Raw genomic sequence first — 25,933 nt, forward strand, 5'->3', positions numbered from 1 at the left:
ATTTAAAAATTGATATTTATTGCCAATTACTTGAAAAAAATGAAAAATGAGCTAGAACCAAAGAGAAAAAAGATAAAACGAGAGTTTAGCTTGCCAAGTGAAATAATTATATTAATAATTGAATATTCGGCTTGCAACACCAAAATATTGACTAAATTTTCTTTAATTAATAATCAATTTCATTCAATAATTTATGACAGCTCTTATGGATTGTGGGATCATTTACTTGTGAGATATCCCTTCCGAATGAATCCTCCGAATTTATCAATTATTAAAAAAATATATTTCGATTTGGAGGAAGATGATGAAGTTGATGTAAAATTTACTAGAGTTCAAGAGTTTACTTTTAAAAATGATTCTAAGGAGTGTATTACATTGATTGTCAATTGTATCAATTCTGAACAAATATCCAAAGTTACATTCTTTGGAGAGACGAGACCAAGCCTTGTGAATTATTTAATAGATCATTTCTCAAATCTTAGAGAGTTGGTACTGAATGATTTTGATTTCCAAGAGTGGGATGGGGAATATGATTTTTCTTTCAAACAAACCCCTTTGCTTGAAAGTTTTGTTTTTGTGGAGGAAACTGACGAATACTCTGGTTGCTACAACGAACCAAATGATACAAATTTCTTCTTTAATGTATTTACAAAGTATTCATTTAGCAATCTTCAAAAAATTTGGTTTGAACCATATTATTCTAATATTGAATTATTCAAGTTTGTGGAACAAATCAAACATCTCAATTCTCTAAAGCATTTGCAAGTGACATTATCCTTATGGGATTTTACACCAATTCCATCCTATGCAACTTTGCCACCATTGATTGAGGAAATTCAATTCAAATGTGCTTTTAAAGTATTTGCAAAATTCCTAATTGCTTACTTTAATCATCCAAAGGTTTACATTCAGTTTTCTCCCTCAGAACATTTCCTTGGAGATACAAGTATTCAGTTTATGACCACTGATGAGCTTATTGAAGAATTGATAATGGATAAGGAAAGAAAAGAAGAGCTTAAAAGTTTGATTAATGAAAAAAGATATTTGGGAAAAATTGAATGTATGGATAAATCGTACAGTGGATCTGAATAATTATCTGTATAAAACAGTCAACTGATAAACATTCAGATTGAATAGTCTAAAAATGTTTTTTGTTGAATCGAAACCAATTAGTAAATTGTATTAAAAAGAAACAAAAAACCTTTCCAGCTCTTCTCAAATTTCTTTCCTGAATCTTTTCTAGAAACACGTAAGAGTCACATGTCACCATCATCATAATATAATCATAATCAAAAAAAACAAAAACATTATTTGTGATTACCACTGTCACATAATATCATCAGATTGAAGAAGTATCCAAAGTAGTGTACTACTAATCCCCTGTAAACAAACCATTCATTTACTGTTCCTGATTTGTGAGTGATTCGAAATGGCAACTCTCACACAAGCAATACAAGAAGACACCACAACAGATATCAAATCCGCTTGCAGTAATGCAACAACTCACCCTCATCATCAGCATTCCAATGAAGCTACAAAGAGCACGTCTCTGAACAAAACCAATAATATTACCATCAAAGAAAATGAAACGATGAGTCTCAAGGAAGTCTCAAGTTTTTCAGTGATGGAGGGAATAAGTTTACAGCAACAACAAAACGGAACCCAACATCAACAACATCAGCATAGCACGAGTACTTCTTCTTGTTGTTCAACATCATCGATAGAAAATTCAACAACACAAGATGATGATCAACATACAAAAGAGGATATTATTTCAAATAGTAATTTATTATCAAAGAAAATTATTGAATCATTGAATGATTCGAAATGTAATATAGAAAAGAGTAACGGAACATCTAAAGTTTTAATCTATTTAATTATCGGAATTTTTGTAGTTTTAATTTCTTATTTATTAATGATGAATGGGAGCAGTTTACTTCATCATGTTATCAATTTATCAATACCATCAACAACAGCAGCTATTGCAAAATCTACAGACACTAATTTATTGAATAACGCAGTAACAGAAAAAGCAAATGTTACTAAAAAGAAGGAAAAAAAGAATAAGATTAATATTCTTTCTGGATTGTATAAACCTGAAACTTATGGTATTGCTAAATATATTAAGCCATTAGAACCCAAGACAAGAATAATGGGAAGAAGAGAAATGTAAGTTTACAATATTAGATCAGTAATTTACCATTTTAGGATTAATTTTCCTCAACTTGGAGTTATTAATTTATTAGCAAAGGTAGATTCAGGTGCCAAGACAAGTTGTCTGGACGTGGCTAATATCAGATATAACAAGGCAGCAAAGACTATTAGTTTTGATGTTGTACTTGACAGACACAATAGAAGTATTGTTCAAACAATTCTTGATTTCCCATTTTCTAATACGACAAAAACTGTAATGTCTTCCAATGGACATATTTCGACACGTTATGTTTTGAAAACTATTGTTACAATTGGTCCTGAATTCCAAGATCAAGTTGCAGAATTCACTCTTGTTGAAAGACACAAGCTTGCATGTCCTGTTTTAATTGGTAGAAATATTATTAGAATGGGAGGCTTTTTAGTTGACTGCAATAAGAAATTTATTACTGGTAAGAAACAGACAACTGTTGTAAAGGAGCCAATTCACATCCCTAACTTGTTGGACTATCCTATTCCTTCACCTCCTAAAAAGAAGTCAAAGAAAAAGAAAATCAAGACTCCTGAGAAAAAGCAATAGTATCAATTTAATAAATAGTCAAGTGCCATGTCAAAATTGCCATTGGCTTTTTTGAGTGCATTCTTGATTACATTCATATCAGTAATCATTGGAAAGAAATCCTTAATCCAATTTGCATTATATTCATCAAGATCAACTGAAGATTCCTCAATCTGAAGAGTCTTCTTTTCAAATTCTATCAAATGACGAATGAACCCATAATTTGGTGAGATGGCTTTTCTTCTTTCTTTAACATAGGAAATTGTATCTTTGAGATTTGTTCTGAAATGATCTAATATGAAAGAAATAACCATTGAGCTAGATCTGGAAATTCCTGCTTGACAATGAACCAAAACACAACCTTTCTCTTCCAAACATTGTTTGAGAAATTCTAATGCATCAGGGATATGAGCAATAAGATTTTCATTAGGAGAATCATCAATTGAAATCTTTCTACATTTGAGAGTCAGTACATGTTTGGTTTTAATTTCATTGGTTACATTCAAAATGTGAGTAATTCCCTTTTCCTCTTTTAAAAATTGAACATCCAACTCTGCTGAATAGTGTGGCCCTAAATATAAGAAAGGATGACCATGGGTATCAGCACCATCTTTAATAAATTGTATTTTACTTTTATCTTGATCGGAGTAGGAGAGAATGAGATTTGCTGAGAAGGAACCACAATCTGACATTTTTTTTGAACTTGATTCTTTTAATAGTTTGGCCAACAAAAAAATAACGTTACAAGATTTTCGCGCCTAATACTTTCCCGCCTTACCAAGATGTTAACAACTTGTTTTTCAACTCAAAAAAAATAACAAAATGAGTACTGAACAAGCTCCTCAAAATCTCACTGCCAGCCCTTTGGCTTCAACTGATTCTACTATCAATTCCAACACAACTGCCTCGGGTATTCCGTTCATTAAATCTAGAGGAAGAACTGTCCCAAAACCTTTTAATCTTTCATCAACAAAGAAGAGAGACATTTCTCAAGTTTCAAACTCTTCGGAAGGGAAGAAAAATGTTGATCAAAGTAGTAAGAAGTTGAAATCAACACTCTCAAAGACTAACTCTGGTGTACCTTTCATCAAGAAGAAGGATGCCACTGTTTGTGAACCTCCTAAATTCCTCACCTCAAAGAGAGAAGTCCAAAAGAAACCAATCCAAAAGAAGGCTGAAAAGACTCCATTCACTGTTGAGGAAGATTTTGTAGAGAATGTGATGAGAGAAGTATATGCTCAAAATTTTAAGAAGGATGTTTCTGCTGATATTGAAAAAGTCAAAGTACCTGTTGATGTCCTTATTACTAGATTGAACAACAAGTTGGAAGAATGCAAAAATACTTATCTTTTCAATGTGCAATCTATTGATCTTTCAACATTGAAAAACTTTTGCAGACAACACTCTAAAAAGTTTGAAATTGCTCAAGACAAGGAGAAGAACCAAAAAGTAGTTCGTTTGAAGAAACCAAACGTTCTCAAAACAGTCAATACCATCATTAACAAGCCATTGAAATCTGTTTTGATTGCATCCATTAAGAATAACAACACAACCCACTCAACTCCAACACAAGAAATCATAATTCTTCAAGAGGTTTCAGAACTTTGTGAAAAACAAGTGGAAGAACCTTCCAAGCAAAATGAGGAAGAAAATCAACAAACTGAACTTGTTGAAACAGTTCAGTTGGTGGAGGAAGTATCTGTCACAGAACCTGTGGAGGAAGTAAATATGATTGAATCAGTGGAATCTGTCAATAAGGAAGAACCAATTTCTGAAACTATTCCAGAAGAAACTGCTATCACTGTTTAGGCCTTACATGGACAAAATTAAGTTTTTCTCCTTGTGAATTGTAAATAAAACTAACTTTATTCTTCTTCAGCAGCAAAGAATTTTTCCAAAATGCCAACACAAGTTTCATAAATTTGGGTGTTTTGATGGTTTTGGAGATTTTCAATTCTGTCAAGTCCTCCATATTCTTCAATAGCATTTGTAACAACGTCAAGAATATTTTGTCTTTCGGCTGAGTTCAATACAGCTTGAAGACCTTCCAAAGCAACTTGGATAATCTTTTGGTCTCCAACTAAAAGACCATCACAAAATGGTCGAATCACTCCTTGATCAATAATATACTTAATTTGTTCATCTGTGCCCCCTTCACATGAATTGGCAAGTGCCCAATAGGCTTCTTTTGTTACATCAAACGATTCAGATCCAGAAACAAGAATTGAAATAATCTTTGGAATGATACCAGCATCGATAACCATTTGAATTTGATCTCTGGTACCTGCAGTAATGTTTGAAAGTGTCCACATTACTTCTTTTCTTATTGACTTCTTTGGGTGAGTGAGAAGGTTTGGTAAGTGATTAAGGAGACCACATCTCAAAACTGTTGATGTTTGGTAATCATCACCAGTGACTATATTACCAATTGCTCTTAATGCAGGACTAGAAAGTTATTTGTTAATTGATATTTTCCATTGTGGATATAATACTTACGTTTGAATAGAAGAATTATGATGACTAAGTAACTCAATAAGTTTGTTTGTTGCTCCAACTTCAATAATTGCTTGAATTCTGTCAGTAGGCCCATCAGATGCATATGAAATAGCCCAACAAGCATCAATCAAAACGTCATCATCTGAACTATGGAGGAGGTGAACAAGAACAGGAATAGCAGTTAAAACAATTTCCCAAGGTGGGGCTGGCTTTCCTCTGAATAAATTTGATAAGGTCCATGTGGCATCTCTCTTCACTCTGTCGCTTGTTTCTGATTGAATCATTTTTAAAACTTTTGGCATGGCTCCTTGGTTGAGAACTAAATCTCTCAAAGTGCATGAATCACCACTAATATTTCCCAAAGCCCAAACACTTTGTTGTCTCAAATCTTCACTTTCACTATCAAGGAGATTAATCATTCTAGGAATACAATCCAATTCGACTACATATCTGGTATGATCTGCAGTACCTGAGGCAATATTTGTAATGGCCCAAGTTGCTTCAAATTGTAATTGATACAAGTTGGATACAGAAATTGATTTCTTGGTTGGATCGTGTGACCAAACTTGTGGAGGAGGGGAGGAAGATCCAGAGTAATCCACATTAAAGTATTTGTGAACTTCATTCAAATCTAAATATTGTACAAAATATGGTACTGCTCCCGATAAAATAACTTCATCAATTGGAGGATTTCTTTCAATTGACAATAATCTTCTAAAACGTTGAGTGGTTTCAATAATAGCTGCAAAGTTATTCCATTCCATATCTAAACTAGCAACAAGAATGGATAAATCACGAAGTTGACTAGAAATAGGTGGTCTCTTTCTTCTCTTGTCATATGATATTTTTGTAATCTTGTTCAAATTTTTAACAAAGTCACGAGATTTTTGCACTGCTGATTGAATTATATTTTCGGATTGTTGTTCAGATGATGATTCTTGAATAGATGGTAAAGGTTTTATGTTTGGTTCTATTCTTGGAGAGGAAGATCCCCAAACATCTCGTTTCTGTTCAGAGCAATAACTTTGTCTGACATTGGAAATTAATTTTTCTCTTTGTTGTACTTTGAGCATTCTTTGACGTAATAAAGTTGCTTGGATTTCATTCTTTCCAGATTTAGCATCCTGAATAACACTTGTTGGTGATTGGGACATGATGATTGTTGTTTCCGTAATAAATATATGTACTAGCTTGTAATAAATTATTATTTACAAAATGATGAACAAGAAAATTAGTCAAAAGAGAATGTGTGAAGGAAGGTGGTTGCTGATCAAAAAATCAAAAGGTTTTGCTGATGGTGTAAAAAAATTAATTCGACTCCTGATGTTGAACCTGTGATTAAAAATAAGTTTGGCGCCTTTTGATTTTTTTTAAATTTTATTTTGAAAAATATGTTGATTAGTACTGGCGAGTGATCGCTGACGAGGAATCACACAATTTGTGGAATATTCAGAGTTGATTACAATGGTAAAAAGATTCTGTTGAAATGCTTATTTCCTTCTACTATAGAGACCTTTTGGAATTAAGCGATTCTTGACTTTAAATCCTTGGTGGTTCTGTACTTTTCCATTGAAGAGTTTAGAAAAGATGTGCTCTGAAAATTCAATTTTAAAACATGTTGTCTTTCTTCTTCCTCTTGGCATTCTAGTAGTGCAGAATATGTAGCGGTTCCAAAGTTCTTTCTCTGATAGATTGGTTAAGCTTGTTGGCATTGAATTTTTGGAGAATTTCAAATGTTGTGTTGGTTGAGAATTTTGAAATTGTTTGTTGTTATTATTTGATGGATAAGAAGCACATGTGATGGTACTTGATTGATTTACGTGTGTAGGTTGACTGCATGTGTTCACTGGAAAGGTTGCTGTTGTGGCCTCATGTAATGAAAAATTCAAACTGATAACTGAATTGGTTGCATGTTGAGGAACCAACTCATGAAGCCAAACCTCTTCATAAACAAACTTCATTGGAATTAACGCTTTGGCACTTGTCTGTTTGAACATTTTGTTTGGTTTCAGTTTTTTTAATGAGAGGAATAACAGATTTAAACTACTACGAAAAAACCACTTACACTTTGCATGTTTGGTTAGCAACCCTCTGTGAATGAAACTGTCATTGTTATCTGCATCTTTATTGTGAATCATCTGACATTGTTATATTGCATCTTGGAGAGTAAGTCAACAAATATGATTGTAATGAGGCTTATTTTGGACGGAAATATTGTCCTCAAGTTGGATTTACATTAAGAGTTCCCAAAGTTTCGTCATTGTCTCAATGTGCAAACACCATTTTTCATTATTGTAACTTTTGGTTAGATTTAAAAATAATATACTTCATATTTCACATTTTGGGATAGTTAATGACTACGGCCATATCACGATGAATGCACCTCATCCCGTCCGATTTGAGAAGTTAAGCATCGTCGAGCCACATCAGTACTGAGGTTGGAGACAACTTGGGAACCTGTGGTGCTGTAGTCTTTTTGCAGATTGCATTTGTAATATCACTTTGTTGGGAGCTTGTTTTTATTGATATTGCAATAATGTTACATTGAGTACTGTAGAAAGCAGTAATTAACTTTTTAGCTTCAGAATCAGCAGAGGGACTTTGTCTTTCATATCAAGACTCAAGTTGCAGTCCAAAGTGACAACCAATTCAGTACCATTAACCTTGTTAGAATATCCAAGGAAACCAGAAGCTTCCTTACTGTCAGCATTGTGAACAACTCTGAAAATCAATCTTTCCAATCCCATGCAAGCGTCCTTACAATCAGGTTCCTTGATCAAAACCTTGGCAATTTCACTCATATTGCTCAATCTTGGACTTTCAATTAAGAATTTGATGCAATTATTCAACAAGGTATCTTCAGCAGATCTATCACCATATTTTATTTCAGTTGGCAACGCACTTCCACACATGTTTTCATTGAATAATTCTTCGTGAGTTTGTTGAGTCATTTTGATTTTGTTTGTTTCATTTCTAAAGTGTTGTGATTAAGTGCAAGAATGAGCAAAGTCAAGGCAACAAACAAAATGAAAAGAAGGGAAACATGTTCCAGTATTTAAAGAACTTGGATTTGTGAGAATTCAGTATTTAAGTACTTTGTACAACAGAGATTTATTGAAAAATGAATTGATTCAATCTGATATCGTACAATATTTGTTCTTGATATTAAGAGTGTTACAATTTTGCAAATACTGAGTGAGAGACAACTTTCGCAGAACGTGATTATCAAATCAACTGAGGAAAATAAGGCTGTTTCTCAAAAATTCCATCAAATGTTTGTCCATCCTATAAGCAACACATCTGCTTCAAAGCTCCAGGACAGAGAATACATGGTTATCAAATATCTAACAGATAGAGAAGCTTTGTTGGAAAAGATTCCAGATCACTCACTCCAAATGAAGGCAATAATACTCATGATACTGGTAGCCTTAATTGTTTCATACTGATACGGAAGGTAACTCTATCCACTTTAGCACTATGAATTTCTTGGATTCTTCATCTCCAATTACACATGGCAGAGAATGTCCTGGTTTGCAACAAAAGTTCTGTGATGGTATTACTTTCCCTCCAACTCAAGATGTTTTGTCCACTCCTTCATCACCAATTAGAATTAAATTGATTGTCAGAAATATTAAGTGATGTTAATTGCTTCATTTCACTGATGTACTTGGCTCCTTCATCACCAATTCGATTGCTAACAATATCAAGTGATGTTAACTGTTTCATTTCACTTATGAATTTGGCACCTTCACCACTAATTGAATTGTAAGAAATATTAAGTGATGTTAATTGTTTCATTTCACTTATATATTTGGCACCTTCATCACTAATTAGATTGTAAGAAATATCAAGTGATGTTAATTGTTTCATTTCACTTATGAATTTAGCTCCTTCTTCACTAATTTGATTGCAATATGTAATTTCATTGCCAGAAATAGTAAGTGATGTTAATTGTTTCATTTCACTTAGGTATTTGACTCCTTCATCACCAATCTCATTGTCAGAAATATCAAGTGATGTTAATTGTTTCATTTCGCTTATGAATTTAGCTCCTTCTCCACTAATTTCATTGAAAACAATATCAAGTGATGTTAACTGTTTCATTTCACTTATGAATTTGGCTCCTTCATCACTAATTGAATTGTAAGAAATATTAAGTGATGTTAATTGTTTCATTTCCCTTATATATTTGGCTCCTTCATCACCAATTAGATTCTTATATATATGGAGTGACATTAATTGTTTCATTTCACTTATGAATTTGGCTCCTTCATCACTAATTGCATTGTAAGAAATATTAAGTGATGTTAATTGTTTCATTTCACTGATGTACTTGGCTCCTTCATCACCAATTTCAATGTCAGAAATATCAAGTGATGTTAATTGCCTCATTTCACTTATATATTTGGCTCCTTCATCACCAATTTGATTTTCAGAAATATCAAGTGATGTTAATTGTTTCATTTCAGTTATGAATTTGGCTTCAAGAAACCGACAAGAAAATTTAACATTAACAATACTACTCATAAATTGACTTTTCATGAATAATTCAATTCTTTTTTCTGTGAATGTTTTTTTAAATTCAATAACAAGTTTTGAACGTTCCTTGATCACATTAAAGAATTGTTTTGAAATCAAGGAACAATCATTTAAAATAAACCACGAATCATCAATCATGGAAATTATTTCAAAACAAACATCATCTGAAAATATTTCTTGTTGTTGGAGTTTCACAACTTTTGTTGATTTCTCTTCCACAATATTATTGTTAGTGAATACCTCCCCCGAATTAATGAATTGATGATTTTCAAAATCTTGTCTTTTTCGTTTGCTCATTTTTTAAATAATAGCACTAGAGAAAACCTGTGCTTGCTTACAAAGATTCTTGTGCTGCATGTCAATTAATTGGCAACAGATTCAATCTTCCTTATTCATGATAAATAAATTCTCGATATTAGAAAATGATGTTATTTCTGCAGTCCTTTGAATGTGGTTTAAATTTGTTAATCAAATTCGAATATTTGGAACATCATTCAATACTTTAAAAAAATGAGTTCACAACTGACACACCTTTCGGACAGCCACAGTCATTTAAAATTACTAATCACAGTAGCAATCATTGTGATGACAGTCCTCACCACTGTTTCGGAACAAGCAATTTTACCACCAAAAGCATTTCCACATGTGAAGCGACCTTTTATTTCCTCTCATCGTGGCTCTAGATTTATTGCTCCTGAAAATACTTTACAAGGCTTCAAGGCCATGTTAGCATTAGGTACTGGTGTGATTGAATTTGATGTTCGTTTGACCAAGGATCACCAATTGGTTGTCTATCATGATGAAGTTGTGAATAGAACTACTGATCACAAGGGACCTGTCTCTTCATTTACTGTTTCGGAATTAAAGAGTATGAAAGCTGCCTATAATATTAAGGATAAAAAAGGAAGTTTTGCTTTTAGAAATAATGAGGAAATCAAAATTTCAACATTGAAGGAAGTGTTTGAGGAATTTTGGGGGAAATATCCAAAGATATTGACATCATCTGATGTTAATATGAATATTGAAATTAAGGATAATGATATGTTAGCATCTGAATTACTAATTGATCTTTTATCAAAATATGAAAAATCTAATGAGCATGTATTGATTGTTTCCAATTATTGCCCACCTTTGGAAAATATTCAAAACAAGTTACCACTTGTCCCAACAGGAACTTGTGAAAAAGAGGCTATGAGCTTTGTCATTTATCATATTTTAAATGATTTATTTTATCCATTTGTTGAAATTGGTAAATTATTCATGAAGGATAGATTGGAAAATCAATATAGTGCTTTCCAATTACCTACCTCTCACATGGGAATCAATTTTTCGACTCCATACTTTGTTCAAGATGCTCATGCGCTCAATTCCAAAGAAATTCACTATTGGGTTGTCAACACAAAGCAAAGTATGAAACAATTATTACTTCTTGGTGCTGAATGTTTGATTACTGACAGAACTGATTTGGCTCTTGAAGTTTGGGAGGAAATGAAACTTCCACTCACTAATAATTGGATGGAGAAATACCAAGATTATTTGCCTTATGTAATCAAACCTTCAGAAGATTTCGAGGAAGTTCACACTTGTGTAGCTTTCATTTGCCAAGTTATTGGATCAATTAAGCCAATATTGATAGTTGTGTTAGTGTTGGGTCTATTCGTTTGTCTAAGATTGATGAGTTACATTTTTGGAATGATGTGCCAAGGTAAAAACAGCAAACTTAAAGTTGATTAATGTACATTATTAACAAATTAATTTATTTAATAAATTCTGTGTTATCAAGAACTTCCAAAGCTTGTTCTTTAAGAGAAAAGAAGATAGGAGGTGCATTACTTGGCTCTCTTTCATTAAGAACTTTTCTCATAAGATTTGCAATGTCATCCTTTCTGTGCACATCAGTTGTTACTTTTTCTTCTAAATAAATCTTGCTCTTTGTAATAGCAGTAAGTGCTTTCATATTTTCCATTCTTGTTTCATACATTCCCAAAACATTTGGTGTCTTTAAATCCTTTTCATCTTGTGCGTATAAGGAACCTGCCCACTTTTCTTCCTCTCTCAAAAGAATATCAACAAGAAAATTAACATCATTTGTCAAAAAGAGATTAATATCACTTCTCTTATTTTGTAAATCAATAGCTGAAAGAATGAACATGTATGAATTATGAATATCAACCTCAAGGCAATTGATATGTCTCAAAAACTTATCAGTGAAATTCTTAGATGAATCATAATCCTCTGTGATTAGCTCAATGAATTGTTCTCTTTTTTCAACTGATAATAAATTACTGATACCAACAATCAAGTTTACAACTGGTGCAGAAACTGCTTCATTATCAACAATAGTCATTAATGTGCTAACATGTGGGAAAATGGCTGACAAGACGTTATCATTAATTTGTGATTGTAAAGTTTTCAAATTTCTTCTATATTGGTCTGGATGAAAACCTCCAAATTTAACAGTGAATAGACAAACTAAAAGAGAAAGTAATAAATATCTAATTTCGTCCGATTTTTCGTCATCATTTAACCCTGACATGGTTATCTTGACCAATTCTACTACATCGTTATTATTTAAATTTAATCCTGTCAATTTGTATGAATCACTAATTGTCCCCAAAGCAATCACAAAATATTGAGCAATACTAGAAACAGCATCGGAATTAAATTCTTTCAAGACTTGAGTCATAATCAACACCAACTTCTTAGGGAAGGCATATGAATTTTCAGAAAAATCAAACACTAAACTTTCTTCATCAATTGTTTGAGCATAATCAATTAACTGCTGAGAAAGATCGGAGGAAAGATATTGATCGTCTAAGTGGATAATTTCGTTGGCTAGTGATGAGTATGATGACATTTTTTTTCTATTTTAATTCCACTTCTAATTTTGCCTTTCTTTGGTCATCAGCACACAATCTTACTGCTTACTTTACGAATTGATTTTTTAATATTTTAAATAAATTACAAATTATTGACGGGGTGGTATTGGGAGTCTGGATGGATTGCTTCTTGATGCTTGTTGTAATTTTTTACCCATTCTTAAATGGAATTCAAATACTACAAATTCAGCAACAACACAAGCTGCCACAATCACAAAGATGGCAAAGTAAAATCCAATACTGAGATCACAAGTCTTAGTGTTTGGATTTACATATTGGAAGAAGTAGCTTGAGCAAGATGGATCAATACATTGGTTAGTTGGTACATAGTATGATTGAGCTCCTTTGCAAGTTGAAGCAATACTCAATCCTTTACAGAAATCAGGATTGAAATTATTGTATTCAACTCCAGCTCTTTTGATTAAACCGACCTTATATTTGGACATGTCAAGAACAGGAATGAATAATTTTGACCAAACCAATGTACCAATTTCAATAGAAGGATCAAAAGTAACTAAATCTCCATCATAAACATAAAAACCTTCGTCTCTTTTGTACAAGCTTAATCCATTTGGTCCATAGAGGATAGATAATGGAATGACAAATTTTTCATAATTCTTATCATCTCCATCTCCCAAAACAAATGATAAAGCTGGTAAAGAATTAATCTGTTCCTCTGTCAAAACTCCATTAATTCCTGAAACCAAGTTATATTTCAATAACCAACTCATTACAGCTTCATAAAAAGGACCAGGGAGTGCAATTCCATCAATTCTGGTTGAAAATGTGATTTTCCAACTACTGCTATAACCAGAAATTAAGTCAATACCGTTCATCGATCTGTTGCTACTCAAAAATGAGCTAGAACATTCCATAGATAAATGATAAACTGGCAGCCTGTGATCATAAGTATAGATATATGTGTTTGATTCCGATTCTTTGGCATATTTCCAAGCATTTTCATTAATTCTATATTGTCTTTCTCCCCAGTATATCTTACGATGATTAGGATCAACTAAATCACTTTTCAAAAGCTCATCTTCAATAGTTTTTTTCCCAATATAAATTGCACCTCCATTTTCAGAATAAGTTTCATTATCAAATTTGAGGTGAAGAGCCATTTGCTTGTATGTTGGATCATCCTTTTCAACCAAACTTTTGAAAGTTACATTGAAAATACCATATCCTAATCCAATAATTCCATCCAATCCCTGCCAAATATCACTGTCAGCATATGCAATCTCAATTGTATAATATGGTTGAGTAGCAACTGTTGGATAAGTCCTTTCCAAAGATCCAATAGACAACTTTTTAACTGGAATATTTGGCTTATTTCTATCGACAGTAACCTTCTTAACTTCAAAGGATTTTTTCATTATTGTCTCATTGATAGACTTGTAATAAGTAAAATGTCTTTTAGTTTCTGGACACTTTTCGCATTCAACTAGAAGAATAATTTTAAAATTATTGCAAATTGAAAAAGTTTAAACCTACCAGCAGAACAAGTTAGTGATTCAAAACAACCATTTGATTTAGACTTGGATGAACAGCAAAATTGTATAAGAAGAGGTTCATGAGAATCAATAAATAAAGTAAGAGGTTCCTCATCATCATTCAAAGTAGCATTTACAAAATATTGATCCAAATAATGAATTGGTTTATCATCCGCAATTGTATAATTTCTCGGTGTAATATCAACCCTTCTTTTTCCTATCGGAATAATTGTAGCCATCATTTGTTCTGTACAAATAAAAATAATAAAAATTACAATCATCAATAATACAACCATCATATTACTGCTACGTAGTGATCCAACATTTTTGAAGGATGACGATCGTTTCATCATTGCTTCCCCAATATTGAGGTGAGGATACAATTTCCTCTTTGATGTCGTCATTTTTTTTATTTTTAATTTTACTTTCCAAAATCGCTCTATTATGATCATAATGTCTCCTATTCAGATTTTAGAAAATATTGAGAATAAAGGTTTAATAAGCGTTTACAATATTTTATAAGATCTCATTTTCAATTTTTGTTTAAGAGGAACCTCGCTTTCAGTAGAGGGAAGTTTAGAATTGATAGGTAATTGAAACTCTGATTCTTCACTTGAAGAATTTGTGGTAGTTGGAGAAATTGTTGAATTGGTTGGTGTTGTTAGAGTTGCATTAGTTTGATGAGTTGCTGCTGCTGTCAGTGGCGAAACAATTTTACCATTAGTATTAATCAGAGTTGAATCATTGAGAAAGTGTTTGAGATTATTCTTGGTCTTTTCTTGAGCTCTTCTCAATTCTTTCTGATTGATAGTATGTTTCTGAATACCTGAATGAATAGGAGTGAGTGTTCTTTGTTTATGTGAGGTAGGAGAGGTAGCAGAATGGATTTGGTTAGAATGTCGACCATTGTTATTTACCATATGAGTCGGTTGCCTATTGGGTATGTTATTATGTACATTGGAAGGTTGTCAATATTACGTTAGCAGTATTATTACTGTTGTTTCCTAGGAGATTTGATGCACCATTATTGGAAGTTTGTTTGAGTTGTTGCTGTTGTTGGTTAAGCCAAAGATTTGAGAAATTTGGACTCTCATCATTAGACAATAGACTGTTAGTGAGATTGGAACTGAATGCATTGGAGTGAGTACTATCATTGGGTGATGAAAGGAGTTCAATCTTTTGCGGAGAGCTGGTAAATAAGCTCACTCTATCCTGATAGGAAGTATTTGGTGTTTTGAGAGGAGTTACCAAATGACTCATTACACCACTACTTGCTGCATTTGGAGAAAAGGTAAATAATCTATCAAGGAATCCACCCTTACTTGGTGAGTTTGCAATCGTTGAAGAAAGGAATGGAAAGTTGTGTGCAAAGTTATTGTTATTCATCATCAAAATGGATGATGGAGAGGAAGTTGCAGCAATAGCAGCTGGACCATTAGTGATAGCTGAGGTTGTAATAGTACTCGACATACTACAACTTGGACCATTAGTAGAATTGATAAGAGTGTCCAATATTGAGGAGGAATGATTCGAATTGTGATTGCTCAACATTTTTGTTTCATTGTTTGACATTAGACTATTCTTATTGGTTATTATGGTTGGAGTTATAGCTTCAGTACCCTCATCTATTCTCAATTGGTCAACTTCGTCCTCCTCGTCATCTTGGTCTTCATCCATTTTTTGAAGACTTTTGTTATCATTGTAAACATTCAAATTCTTGAAACTTTTTGGACATGAAGATAATAGAGAAGGAGCCTTCGAAGGTAAACTCAAACAGTCAATTGTGCCTTCATCAATGAGAATTTGTTGAGTAGTTGAAATGCCAGTAGTAGGTGTATTATAATTATTGGTGTTATTACTCAAATCGTGAATGGAATTCGTCTGCGAAGTATTATTTCTATTTTGGGAAGATGAATTATTATCTGATGACAATGTAATAGTATTAGAAATAGGCTCCCTGGTACGTGTACTTTCCATACTAATGGATGAAATGTTCGGTTTCAGTGAAAAGTATGAGCTTTGCATTCTATTGCCGTTGGTTTTTTGTAAAATTTCAAATAATTTTCTATTAGAAAGCAAACTAAAATGAATAATGTAAACTTGTATTTTGGAAATGAAGAAGGCTTGTGTTTAGAGAAACGTGACTTCTCACTGTGTTCGTTAGTGGATGCAGGAGTGGTGTTGTGAATTTTTTTAATCCTTTCTTTTCCAACAGACGTTTGACATTGTAGAGTTTTAATTGAAGCCAACCATTCTCTGACTGCATGAAACCAATCAACCACAATTTAGATAAACAACATTAAAGTAAACTGGCTATTGAGTGATGAAGATTGACTGATTATTCATTCGTACTAAGTCATGCACTCATTGGGAACATCACCTTTAATAACAAGTGTACAAATACATTGTTTTATTTCAATGAGAATCAAAATGTCTATTAAGATCAATTTTGAACCAATCCTTGGATAGGCTGAAGAATAATTAAGAGGAGCAATAATTTCATTCCTCTTTCTGTTTTCTGTAATGTCTTAATTGGCTTTCTAATTGATTTCAATCATGATGATACAATTTCATTAAATTAGCATAAAAACCACTCAATACATCCTCTTTTCCAAAAACTATTAATATGCTCTATTGCATCATTAATTTTTTTTAATTGTTATTGTTTTTATGAATATCTATTTGGAGGACGGAGAGAAATTTCCTGACTCCATCTCCGGTGGCTTCTTGCTGCACAAAGATGGCTCATCTTACAAAAGCAATTTAAAAAATTTTAAAAATTTTAATAAAATAACAATTACACTTTATAAAAAAATGAGCAGCAAGAACTCCACCACTACAAAGCCTCGTTTCAACTATCAAACCGTCGTTGGTGTGAACGGTCCTCTCGTCATTTTGGACAATGTTAAATTCCCAAAGTTTGCTGAAATCGTACACTTAACTCTGGGTAATGGACAAAAACGTAGAGGTCAAGTCTTGGAAATTGTTGGTAATAAAGCCGTCGTCCAAGTTTTTGAAGGAACATCAGGTGTTGATGCCAAGAATACTACAGTTGAATTTACTGGTGATGTCTTGAAGATGCCAGTTTCTGAAGATATGTTAGGAAGAATCTTCAACGGATCAGGAAAGCCAATCGATAATGGTCCACCAGTCTTGGCTGAAGAATTTTTGGATATTCAAGGTCAACCTATTAATCCATTTGCTCGTCTCTATCCACAAGAAATGATCCAAACCGGTATTTCTGCTATTGATACTATGTGTTCTATTGCCAGAGGTCAAAAGATTCCAATTTTCTCTGGTTCCGGTCTTCCACACAATGAAATTGCTGCTCAAATCTGTAGACAAGCTGGTTTGGTTGGTAAGAAGGAAAACTTTGCTATTGTTTTTGCTGCTATGGGTGTTAACCAAGAAACTGCTCGTTTCTTTAAGAGAGACTTTGAAGAAAATGGTTCTATGGAAAATGTTACACTTTTCTTGAACCTTGCCGATGACCCAACCATTGAAAGAATTATTACACCACGTTTGGCTCTTACAACAGCTGAATATTTGGCTTACGAATGTGGTTATCACGTTCTTGTTATTTTGACCGATATGAGTTCTTATGCCGATGCTTTGAGAGAAGTTTCTGCTGCCAGAGAAGAAGTCCCAGGTAGAAGAGGTTATCCAGGTTATATGTATACTGATTTGTCCACTATTTACGAAAGAGCTGGACGTGTTGTTGGTAAACCAGGTTCAATTACACAAATTCCAATTTTAACAATGCCTAACGATGATATTACTCACCCTATTCCTGATTTGACTGGTTATATTACAGAAGGTCAAATTTACGTCGATCGTCAATTACACAACAGACAAATTTATCCACCTATTAACGTTTTGCCAAGTTTGAGTCGTTTGATGAAGAACGCTATTGGTGAAGGTTTCACAAGAGAAGATCACGGCAGTATTAGTAACCAATTGTATGCTGCTTATGCTATTGGTAAAGACGTTATGGCCATGAAGGCTGTCGTCGGTGAAGAAGCCCTTTCAGCTGAAGATCACTTGTATCTCGAATTTTTGGAAAAGTACGAAAGAAATTTCTTATCTCAAGGTTTCTATGAATCTAGAACCATTTTTGATTCTTTAGATAAGGCTTGGGAACTTGGTAGAATTTTCCCTAAGGAAATGTTGACCAGAGTCACTGAAGCCATCAAGGAAAAGTACTATCAAAGACAAGCCCCTACTGAAGAAAAATAAATATTTATTGTATTATTGAATTACGAAAAGATTTTTTCACACTTTACAATATTCTGAAAGATATTTAGTTTGCTTTCAAGTTAAAAATATGATAATATATTTTATTATCTCCTTCTAGGTGGATTCTTTCTCTTATTGAAAGCATTCTTGGAGTACAAATCGTAATCATCGTCTTGTTTCTTATTTAAAAGTTTGTTATTCTTCTTACTGACACCAAATCCTTTCAATTGATCTTCTCTATAAATTGGATCCTTATGATATTTTCCTCCCTTTGGAATTGGGTTAGTATAAATTGTACCTCTCAAAGAAATCTTTGCTTTTGGATTATAGTAGAAATTGAGAGTACCATCTTCATCCATAACACAGGTAATTCTCTTAAGTGTTTCGTGTCCACAATTTGGACAGAATCTACGTTCAACATCAGGAACAATAGTATAACAACATGTACAACGTTTAACCCATTGAGAAAGGTATTTGATTCTGAAACCATCAACTGAAACAAGGTTAAGACCCATATGGGCAAGAACGTGTTGCACAGAAAAATCTGATGTGACACAACCAACCTTATGTTCAACACCAGTCTGTTGAGGAGCAAGTCTTCCAACATATTTGATGGCACCAACCTTTTCTTCTGGCTTTGTGGCAACTGGTTTGGTTTCAGTATTTTCAGATCCTTCTTCTTGAATTTCAATTTCTTCTGATTGATCTTCAGATTTTTGTTCAGTTTCTTGAGTTGAAAAATCATCAGTCTTTGCTACAGACCATGAAGTATCCTTATTCAAGTTATTGGTTCTTTCCTTATATTCCTTGATATTTTCTGGTGTAATCCATTCTCCATCATCTTCATCATCTTCTTCCTCTTCAACAACCTTTTCTTCAGTATCAGCTTCTTCTTCTTCAGCTGTTACATCACTTCTTTGAGAACCAACTGGTTTATCTTCCATCTTATTTCTCAATTCAGAATATGCAAGAGGTGTAGAACATTTAATACCAGCAGCAATATTAAGAGATTTTGGTTCAGGTTTCAAATTCTTTGTTCCGTTCATTTCCTTTTCAATTGTTAAAGTTAAAGCAATAATGCCAATATCAGTAGCAGATAAATTAGCATAGTCACCAGTCTTTTTGGCATATCTAGAAACAGTTTTGATATCATCTTCAGTTGGTTCACGAACGTGAATATCAAAAGGAAGTGTAAGAAGGATATGTCTCGATCTAGAGTCTTTAATTTCATTCAAAACTTGTGGAGTGGTGATAAATTTACTACCATGTTTTTCAATCTTCATATAATTAATAAAAGCACCAGCATCAAGTACAAGAATTCTTTCATTATCAAAAGAAAGTGCTGATACATCCTCCTGTTCTTCATATTTAGAATAATTCAAAAATCCTCCACTTGTTTTTTCCGATGTTGTTGTTGTACTACTACTATTATCAGTTATTAAATTTTGCAAACTCATCTCTGTTGGTGGCTTGACCACAGCCTTTTGTTCCGAAACAATAGGTTGTTTAATCAATTCTTCATCAACGACCAAAGGTATTCCCCAAGCACTCATTTTTTCTTATTCAATTTTTCAATTTCTAATTGCAGTGTTGTTTTGATGCACAATATTCTTGATGTTCTTCACAGGCTCAATTTTACATTTGCGATTTTTTCTCAAACCACAACCAAGAGCGGGAAGATGAAGAATTAGAGAAGAGTGAGGAAAAGCCAATGCACACGAAGGTTATCGAATGGGTTCATCTTGTATCGGTTGGGGAGTTTTTCTCTGACCACTCTGTTCATAGAGGTCATTGAGGTGGTTCGAAAGAGTCATCTTGGACAAGTGCAATCGAGGGATGGTTATCAGATGAAGTGATTCGTCTATCAAATCTTTACCTCTAGAGTGAGGATTGAACGTTGACGAGCAATCCTCTAGTTTGGGGTAAAACATTTTGTTTGTCCCACTCCATTAAAAGTTATCACTTCTTTAGCAATTATTTAAGATTTAATTAAATTTAAAGATTATTTAAATATATTTAAAAAATGTCTCAATCGCTGATATCATTTGTTATTGCTCCATCATTTATTGTGAGTGCAGCTATTGCTTTCTTTAATGTGTAGGTACTCCATAATTTTCATGAGAAAGTAAAGGATTTGAAGAGCATTCCGACAATTAAATTCAACAGAGGAGGAACAAGATTCATCAACAAATCAAAACCAATTATCGGAACCTCAGTTTGTTTCATTGATGGCTGAACCATCTCCTAATTCAACAAAAGTTGTGGAGGAAATGAGTAAGACACAATCTAGTAAAATATCAAATGGAAGATCGACACTGGATAGGGATGTTGCCTTTGTTATGGGACAAGCTGAAATGCCATTGACTGTCTATGAGAGTCCACTCATGGTTTCATACAGAGAGTTTCAAAACATGAAACGTGACGACAATTCAGATGGATACTACCTTGTACAGAGGAAAGTTATTTCTAATGAGGAAAATTCAAACAAATCAAAGAAAAAACAAAGGAAATCAAATTTGGATCAATCAATAGAACAATTATTCAAGGATGAGGGAGAGGGAAGTGAAGTATTATTATTGTATGGAAGAGGACCTGTTTTCAAATTGGATAATAATGCCTATGCTGATAGATATCTTGGATTTGATGATTAATTACATTTTGGAATGATTTCACAATTATTGAAATTGAGAAAGCTCACTATTTATTCTTGTTCTTCGGCATCATAAATTTGAGGTCTAGATGAGGATTGTTGTTCTCTTCTCAACTTGAGAGTTTCATCATATCTCTTCTTTTCTTCAAGATATTTACTTTCGAAAATGTTGAGTTTGATTTCTGTCACTTGTTCCATACATTCCCTAATTTCTTGGAGGACATTATTCTTGACCTTCTTCTTAGTATTTACTGTTGGTTCCAACTTTTTGATAAGCTTTGTAAGAACCTTTTCTTGAACCTTATCATCCTCCCAATCAAAGTAACCAGAAACAACTATTTCAAGTCAGTTATCAATCAATTAAATAAAAACTTACATTCAGAGTAAAGCTTATTTGTTTCCTTTTGGAGTGGGAGAACACCTTGAGCAAAATATTCCTTCTTGGTTGGATACTTTTCTCTCAGTTCTGTTCCCTTTTCAATTATCTTTTGACAGAATGAATTCAATGCATTCCAAAAGTTACTGACGAAATCTTCCAACTCAGTTTTCATTTCCTTAGTTTGCAAATTACTTTGAATGTCATCTACGGTATTTTGCAAAACAGCCCACCAAATATCAGTGTCTGAAATCTTCTTATTATCAGTTTTGCAAGAGTGGAGTTCGAGATACCAACTACATTTGATTTTGTACATTTTTCCAGATGGTTCGAATCTAATGACGAAACCTTCAATTCCAATTTGTTCCTTGATGAATTTCAGCACATTTTCCAAATTTGTTTCAGAATTCAAACTTGCAAGTGGTTTCGTGTATTCTACGCCGAATTCTTCGCATGATCTTCTAGTTTCTTCATAGGAAACATAATGACCATCATAGTTATTTCTGATGCCAAGTAACACTAATGAAGTGTGGTCATATAATAATACAATTTGGTTTTGAGGAGAGACCAATTCAAAGATTGGACTGTATCCCTTCTTGATCCAATAAATGGAAAATTCAATGAATGATTTAAACTTTCCTGTATAACTATCTGATAATCTGTATTCATCATTTGACATATCAATAACTGGGAATTGTGACGCATCATTACTTCCATAAATAAATGCTTCTGCTAATTTTGATGGATCAGTAACCCAACCCATTTTAGTTCTAAATCTCAAAAGTCTCTTGTTGGCATCATTCAAACTTGGTTCTTTTGCAAGAATTGAACAAACCATAGTACCGTCCTATAATGAAATTATTTAAATAATTAAAATATTAAAGTGACATACCATCTTATCTAAAATAATGTGATTTTCAGTAAAATCAATTGAAGTTGGTTCAGTTTCTGGTTTTTCACCAACATTGAAAAACTTTTGTAAACCTCTTGATGCACAAGCTCCGGTTTCCAAGTCATAACATACTCCTCTGCATTCTCTCGCAAACAAATAGGCAGCTCTTCTAATTTCACTAATTTCGTCATCCAATTTTCTTTCTGACAAATCTCCAAAAGTAAACCATGTCATGTAATTGTAATTGAAAAAGGCCATATTATTTTCATGTTTTTCAACATATGGGAATGGTTGCTTCAATGCTTCCAAATCATTCCTTACAATTTTCAAAGCAGTTCTCAGATCTTTAATATCATCAAGGAGAGGAAATAATCCATGAGTTTTACTCAAAATAGATTCCAATCTTGATTGTTCCACACCAGCCAATAATTGTTCCTTTGTAACTTTTGGCAGTGCATGGAAAGGATTAGCCTTTGGTACCACTTCGGATGTTGTTGATGATGATGGCACAGATGTTTCTGCTGATGGTTGTTGAGACATTTTTTGTATTTTAAGTTCACGTCTTTACCGGTGCTCGGTAATGGTTTTATTGATATGTGATTCACTTCTGCAAGTTGTAAATTGAATATCATGATGCACAATTCACAAACGGCTCCAACCTGAAGGACTTCATTTTCAAATCAATACACAAATGGAAAAAGGGTAAGGTTTCTGTGGTAATTATTCGAAATTAACAGAGTTTAAATAATGTATCCTCTGATCAGATTAACACGGTAAATCATTGGAAATGAAACTGACCAATATTTGTCTACTATTTTAATGGATACTCTGTTGCATCATTGGTAGCTTCCAGCCAATAAGTACAGTTTAATAGGTGGTTCAAAGATTCGAATAAGACAAGCAAAAGCTAAAGAAATCCACAAATAAAAGACACAGCACTAATACTGATACGCTATTAATGAACGTTCTTCAGTATTGAATTGGAATTTCTTATCCATCGATGTCTAGATATTATTCAGTCTAACGTAAGACTTTCATGAGTCAAAAATAAAAAACTCTTGCTAAATGAAACATTAATTCATTATCAACCAATTCTTGGGAGTTTTTCGTAGTCGCAATGCACCCGATTTCGGAGATGATTTTTAAAATTATTCAACTGCTAAAAATGAAACAAGAGCCTTCATCCTCAACGTTGCTTGTTGCATCATCACCTACATTGTCGGATTCGTGCTCTCTTGGAGGTGAAGCCTCTTCTGCAGTAACAAGATTGGATGGAGAAGAGTTGAAGAGTCAAAGTGATAATAATTTTCTTGTTGATGGCTCGGGTGATGGTAATGAAGAAGAAGAGGATGAGGTTGTTGTGGTCCGAAGAATGAAGAAGAAAAAGAAAAATTCAAATAGATCCTCTTCGTCAACATCGCCTATTAGTGTTGCATCATCGGATGAAATTGGAGAGGAAATTAAGAAAATGAGTATTGATGAAAAAGTTAGCAAGACATTGTTGAGTGTTTCGAATCATGATGAAGAGGCAGGCTTCACTTGTCCTTCATTGTCGAATTCTCCACCATCATATGCATTGTCACCAATGAAAAATAGAGTAGTTTCATCAAATGATGGTGTAAATGGAGATATTCGTTGTACAACAAGATGGATTGATTGTTTGATGGTTGCTACATTTGACATTGAACTTGGACAAAAAATTCATCAAGTATATCCTAGTGACTATCCTATTTCTCAATCTCAATTATCAGATATTGGTAGTGTATCTTAATATTAATATTGATCGTTAATTTATTAATATTTGTGACATTTCGAATAGCATATCTATCATTTCCCGATGGAAATAATCAAACTTCAACCTCAGGAGCATCATCAGAAAAGCCAACTACATGCACCTGGTCATTTAGGACGAGTGACGACCTTTTTGGTTATGTACATTTTTTACAACAACAAGATTCAACTGTAAAACGAGGTTGTTTAATGACTTCAGTCATTCTTCTAACCAAATATCCTTTCATCAAATTGTACAGATACATGGTTCAAAAAATTGCCATGAACTACTTTTCAGAAGTTGAGAAACAAAAACAAACAAAGAAAAACTCATCAGAATCAGTTTTGAGTGCTTCTAACATTTTTGCACAAGTTATGAAGCAAGTGAACAATTGGGTTCTTCCTAATGTAGATTCTCAATATGAATTGTCATTCTTTGAACAAAAGATTAAGTATAGATCTCCTCTATTTATTCCTTCATCTCAATCTTACCAAAATAAGATAAATCAATTGAAACCAAGAGAAGGAGGTGGTGTTTCATCCGTTACTCCTCTAAAGGAGAGATTATTAGGAAGAAAGTATCCATATCAGCAGGAGGTGAATGTATATAGGAACTTTATTAGTCATAGTTTGGAATCACTCGCTAAATTTTGGGAATTAGTAATAACTGGCGAACCTATACTAGTTTTGTCTCCAACACCTACACAATGTTGTGTTTCAGTTTTTTCACTTGTTTCAATGATTGCTCCAATACCGTACGGAGGCGATGTAAGACCATATTTTACTGTACATAATCAAGACTTTAAATACTTCTCTCAAATGGGAGGTCACCAAGGTTTCACATCAGCAATCGTTGGTGTGACCAATCCTTTCTTTGTTAAGGCCTATGAAAATGTAAGTAATATATCTCCCAATTCAAATATATAATGAAATAATTCTATAGTGGCCACATATTATCACAGTAGGAAAGCAACACAATTCCAGTCCAGTGAAAAAATCAACCTCACCGCCAAGTACTTTCCAAAGTGCATTCTCAGCCAACAAAATTGTATCCTTCTTCACTAATGTTGACAATGAATCAAACGAAAGAAAACAGTTAATGTGGGACTATAAGGAAACATTCTTATCTAAGAAAAAGTCATTTATTGTAGATGATTTGGACATGTCAGGTATTAAATTATTAACTGAGGACATTAACGTTAGTGACAGAAGCTCTGCTGACAGTCTCAATAATGACCAAATTAGAAAATTCTTTGAACAATTGACCGAAGATTTCCTACACCCAATTCATCAATGTTTTGATACACTTGTTTGTTCCATGAAAACTTTCATTGTACGATCGGAGCATGCAAAAGTTTTCAAGACTGAGAAATTTATCAACTATATCAAAAAGAATGGATATAATGAAAAGGTTTTCAAGGCCAAAAAGTCAGATGTATTTGAAATGTATAAGAGATTTGTCTACTCAACCAATTTTAAATCATTCATGGAACATAGATTAAGAGAAGCTTATGTAAATGATGTACAACATACAGATATTGATGAATTTTTAAAGAATGAAAAATTCTCAGAAATTGACCTTATTGACCTCTTCCTACAAATCAAACAAGACTTGGAAGAAGAAATGAAAACCTACGATGATGATGTCATTGTAACTCGTCTACAAGTTTTCCTATCTCAAATTCTTAAAAGATTACCAGATACTCTTAAATTGCATTTAGAGAGACAATTGAGTAATATGGTTGAAGACTTGAAAGATAGCTTTTAAAAATCCAGAATAATCTATCAAACGCGCCATTCACTGAAGGAGATAACTAACCTTCCAATTTTGAATTAAAATTTACAGTTTTTCTAAATAAGCGTCCACCATTTCCTTTAAGGATTGCACAAAC

General features: G+C 33.2%; 14 protein-coding genes across 14 annotated transcripts; 6 read left to right on the forward strand and 8 right to left on the reverse strand.

Moving 5' to 3' along the window:
- Nucleotides 1-39: 39 nt before the first annotated feature.
- On the forward strand, nucleotides 40-1,092 carry NAEGRDRAFT_64218 (uncharacterized protein; the record flags this gene model as incomplete). The annotated part of the gene is made up of 1 exon (XM_002680416.1): nucleotides 40-1,092. One exon carries the CDS (start codon nucleotides 40-42, stop codon nucleotides 1,090-1,092), a length of 1,053 nt encoding a protein of 350 aa, XP_002680462.1.
- Nucleotides 1,093-1,429: 337 nt separating this feature from the next.
- NAEGRDRAFT_64219 (uncharacterized protein) lies at nucleotides 1,430-2,731 on the forward strand (the record flags this gene model as incomplete). The annotated part of the gene is made up of 2 exons (XM_002680417.1): nucleotides 1,430-2,169; nucleotides 2,209-2,731. 2 exons carry the CDS (start codon nucleotides 1,430-1,432, stop codon nucleotides 2,729-2,731), a joined length of 1,263 nt encoding a protein of 420 aa, XP_002680463.1.
- Nucleotides 2,732-2,898: 167 nt separating this feature from the next.
- NAEGRDRAFT_4027 (uncharacterized protein) lies at nucleotides 2,899-3,246 on the reverse strand (the record flags this gene model as incomplete). Its single annotated transcript, XM_002680562.1, has 1 exon — nucleotides 2,899-3,246. A coding segment is annotated over one exon (348 nt), but the record flags the coding sequence as incomplete, so codon positions are not given.
- A 286-nt stretch (nucleotides 3,247-3,532) lies between these two features.
- Nucleotides 3,533-4,519, forward strand: NAEGRDRAFT_64220 (uncharacterized protein; the record flags this gene model as incomplete). Its single annotated transcript, XM_002680418.1, has 1 exon — nucleotides 3,533-4,519. The coding sequence occupies one exon, from the start codon at nucleotides 3,533-3,535 to the stop codon at nucleotides 4,517-4,519; it is 987 nt and encodes a 328-aa protein (XP_002680464.1).
- Nucleotides 4,520-4,557: 38 nt separating this feature from the next.
- On the reverse strand, nucleotides 4,558-6,360 carry NAEGRDRAFT_78706 (importin alpha; the record flags this gene model as incomplete). Its single annotated transcript, XM_002680563.1, has 2 exons — nucleotides 4,558-5,155; nucleotides 5,207-6,360. The coding sequence occupies 2 exons, from the start codon at nucleotides 6,358-6,360 to the stop codon at nucleotides 4,576-4,578; spliced, it is 1,734 nt and encodes a 577-aa protein (XP_002680609.1). The 3' UTR covers nucleotides 4,558-4,575.
- A 1,413-nt stretch (nucleotides 6,361-7,773) lies between these two features.
- Nucleotides 7,774-8,157, reverse strand: NAEGRDRAFT_64222 (uncharacterized protein; the record flags this gene model as incomplete). The annotated part of the gene is made up of 1 exon (XM_002680564.1): nucleotides 7,774-8,157. The coding sequence occupies one exon, from the start codon at nucleotides 8,155-8,157 to the stop codon at nucleotides 7,774-7,776; it is 384 nt and encodes a 127-aa protein (XP_002680610.1).
- Nucleotides 8,158-8,803: 646 nt separating this feature from the next.
- Nucleotides 8,804-10,042, reverse strand: NAEGRDRAFT_46918 (uncharacterized protein; the record flags this gene model as incomplete). Its single annotated transcript, XM_002680565.1, has 1 exon — nucleotides 8,804-10,042. The coding sequence occupies one exon, from the start codon at nucleotides 10,040-10,042 to the stop codon at nucleotides 8,804-8,806; it is 1,239 nt and encodes a 412-aa protein (XP_002680611.1).
- Nucleotides 10,043-10,330: 288 nt separating this feature from the next.
- NAEGRDRAFT_46919 (uncharacterized protein) lies at nucleotides 10,331-11,479 on the forward strand (the record flags this gene model as incomplete). Its single annotated transcript, XM_002680419.1, has 1 exon — nucleotides 10,331-11,479. One exon carries the CDS (start codon nucleotides 10,331-10,333, stop codon nucleotides 11,477-11,479), a length of 1,149 nt encoding a protein of 382 aa, XP_002680465.1.
- A 22-nt stretch (nucleotides 11,480-11,501) lies between these two features.
- Nucleotides 11,502-12,602, reverse strand: NAEGRDRAFT_64225 (uncharacterized protein; the record flags this gene model as incomplete). Its single annotated transcript, XM_002680566.1, has 1 exon — nucleotides 11,502-12,602. One exon carries the CDS (start codon nucleotides 12,600-12,602, stop codon nucleotides 11,502-11,504), a length of 1,101 nt encoding a protein of 366 aa, XP_002680612.1.
- Nucleotides 12,603-12,667: 65 nt separating this feature from the next.
- Nucleotides 12,668-16,142, reverse strand: NAEGRDRAFT_78707 (uncharacterized protein; the record flags this gene model as incomplete). Its single annotated transcript, XM_002680567.1, has 4 exons — nucleotides 12,668-14,068; nucleotides 14,119-14,364; nucleotides 14,731-14,943; nucleotides 15,074-16,142. The coding sequence occupies 4 exons, from the start codon at nucleotides 16,140-16,142 to the stop codon at nucleotides 12,714-12,716; spliced, it is 2,883 nt and encodes a 960-aa protein (XP_002680613.1). The 3' UTR covers nucleotides 12,668-12,713.
- Nucleotides 16,143-16,927: 785 nt separating this feature from the next.
- On the forward strand, nucleotides 16,928-18,373 carry NAEGRDRAFT_55664 (vacuolar ATP synthase subunit B). Its single transcript, XM_002680420.1, has one exon. It carries the CDS (start codon nucleotides 16,932-16,934, stop codon nucleotides 18,351-18,353), a length of 1,422 nt encoding a protein of 473 aa, XP_002680466.1. The 5' UTR covers nucleotides 16,928-16,931; the 3' UTR covers nucleotides 18,354-18,373.
- Nucleotides 18,374-18,457: 84 nt separating this feature from the next.
- NAEGRDRAFT_31334 (uncharacterized protein) lies at nucleotides 18,458-19,810 on the reverse strand (the record flags this gene model as incomplete). The annotated part of the gene is made up of 2 exons (XM_002680568.1): nucleotides 18,458-18,916; nucleotides 19,112-19,810. The coding sequence occupies 2 exons, from the start codon at nucleotides 19,808-19,810 to the stop codon at nucleotides 18,458-18,460; spliced, it is 1,158 nt and encodes a 385-aa protein (XP_002680614.1).
- Nucleotides 19,811-21,027: 1,217 nt separating this feature from the next.
- Nucleotides 21,028-22,811, reverse strand: NAEGRDRAFT_78709 (uncharacterized protein; the record flags this gene model as incomplete). Its single annotated transcript, XM_002680569.1, has 3 exons — nucleotides 21,028-21,338; nucleotides 21,380-22,226; nucleotides 22,272-22,811. 3 exons carry the CDS (start codon nucleotides 22,809-22,811, stop codon nucleotides 21,055-21,057), a joined length of 1,671 nt encoding a protein of 556 aa, XP_002680615.1. The 3' UTR covers nucleotides 21,028-21,054.
- A 577-nt stretch (nucleotides 22,812-23,388) lies between these two features.
- NAEGRDRAFT_57236 (uncharacterized protein) lies at nucleotides 23,389-25,894 on the forward strand (the record flags this gene model as incomplete). Its single annotated transcript, XM_002680421.1, has 3 exons — nucleotides 23,389-24,028; nucleotides 24,091-24,935; nucleotides 24,985-25,894. The coding sequence occupies 3 exons, from the start codon at nucleotides 23,389-23,391 to the stop codon at nucleotides 25,807-25,809; spliced, it is 2,310 nt and encodes a 769-aa protein (XP_002680467.1). The 3' UTR covers nucleotides 25,810-25,894.
- Nucleotides 25,895-25,933: the final 39 nt, after the last annotated feature.

This window comes from Naegleria gruberi, assembly GCF_000004985.1.
Source record: "Naegleria gruberi genomic scaffold NAEGRscaffold_9, whole genome shotgun sequence".
NCBI lineage: Eukaryota > Heterolobosea > Eutetramitea > Acrasida > Naegleriidae > Naegleria > Naegleria gruberi.

Coding starts and splice junctions, on each gene's coding strand:
- NAEGRDRAFT_55664 (XM_002680420.1), top strand. CDS start 16,932: ATGAGCAGCAAGAACTCCACCACTACAAAGCCTCGTTTCAACTATCAA.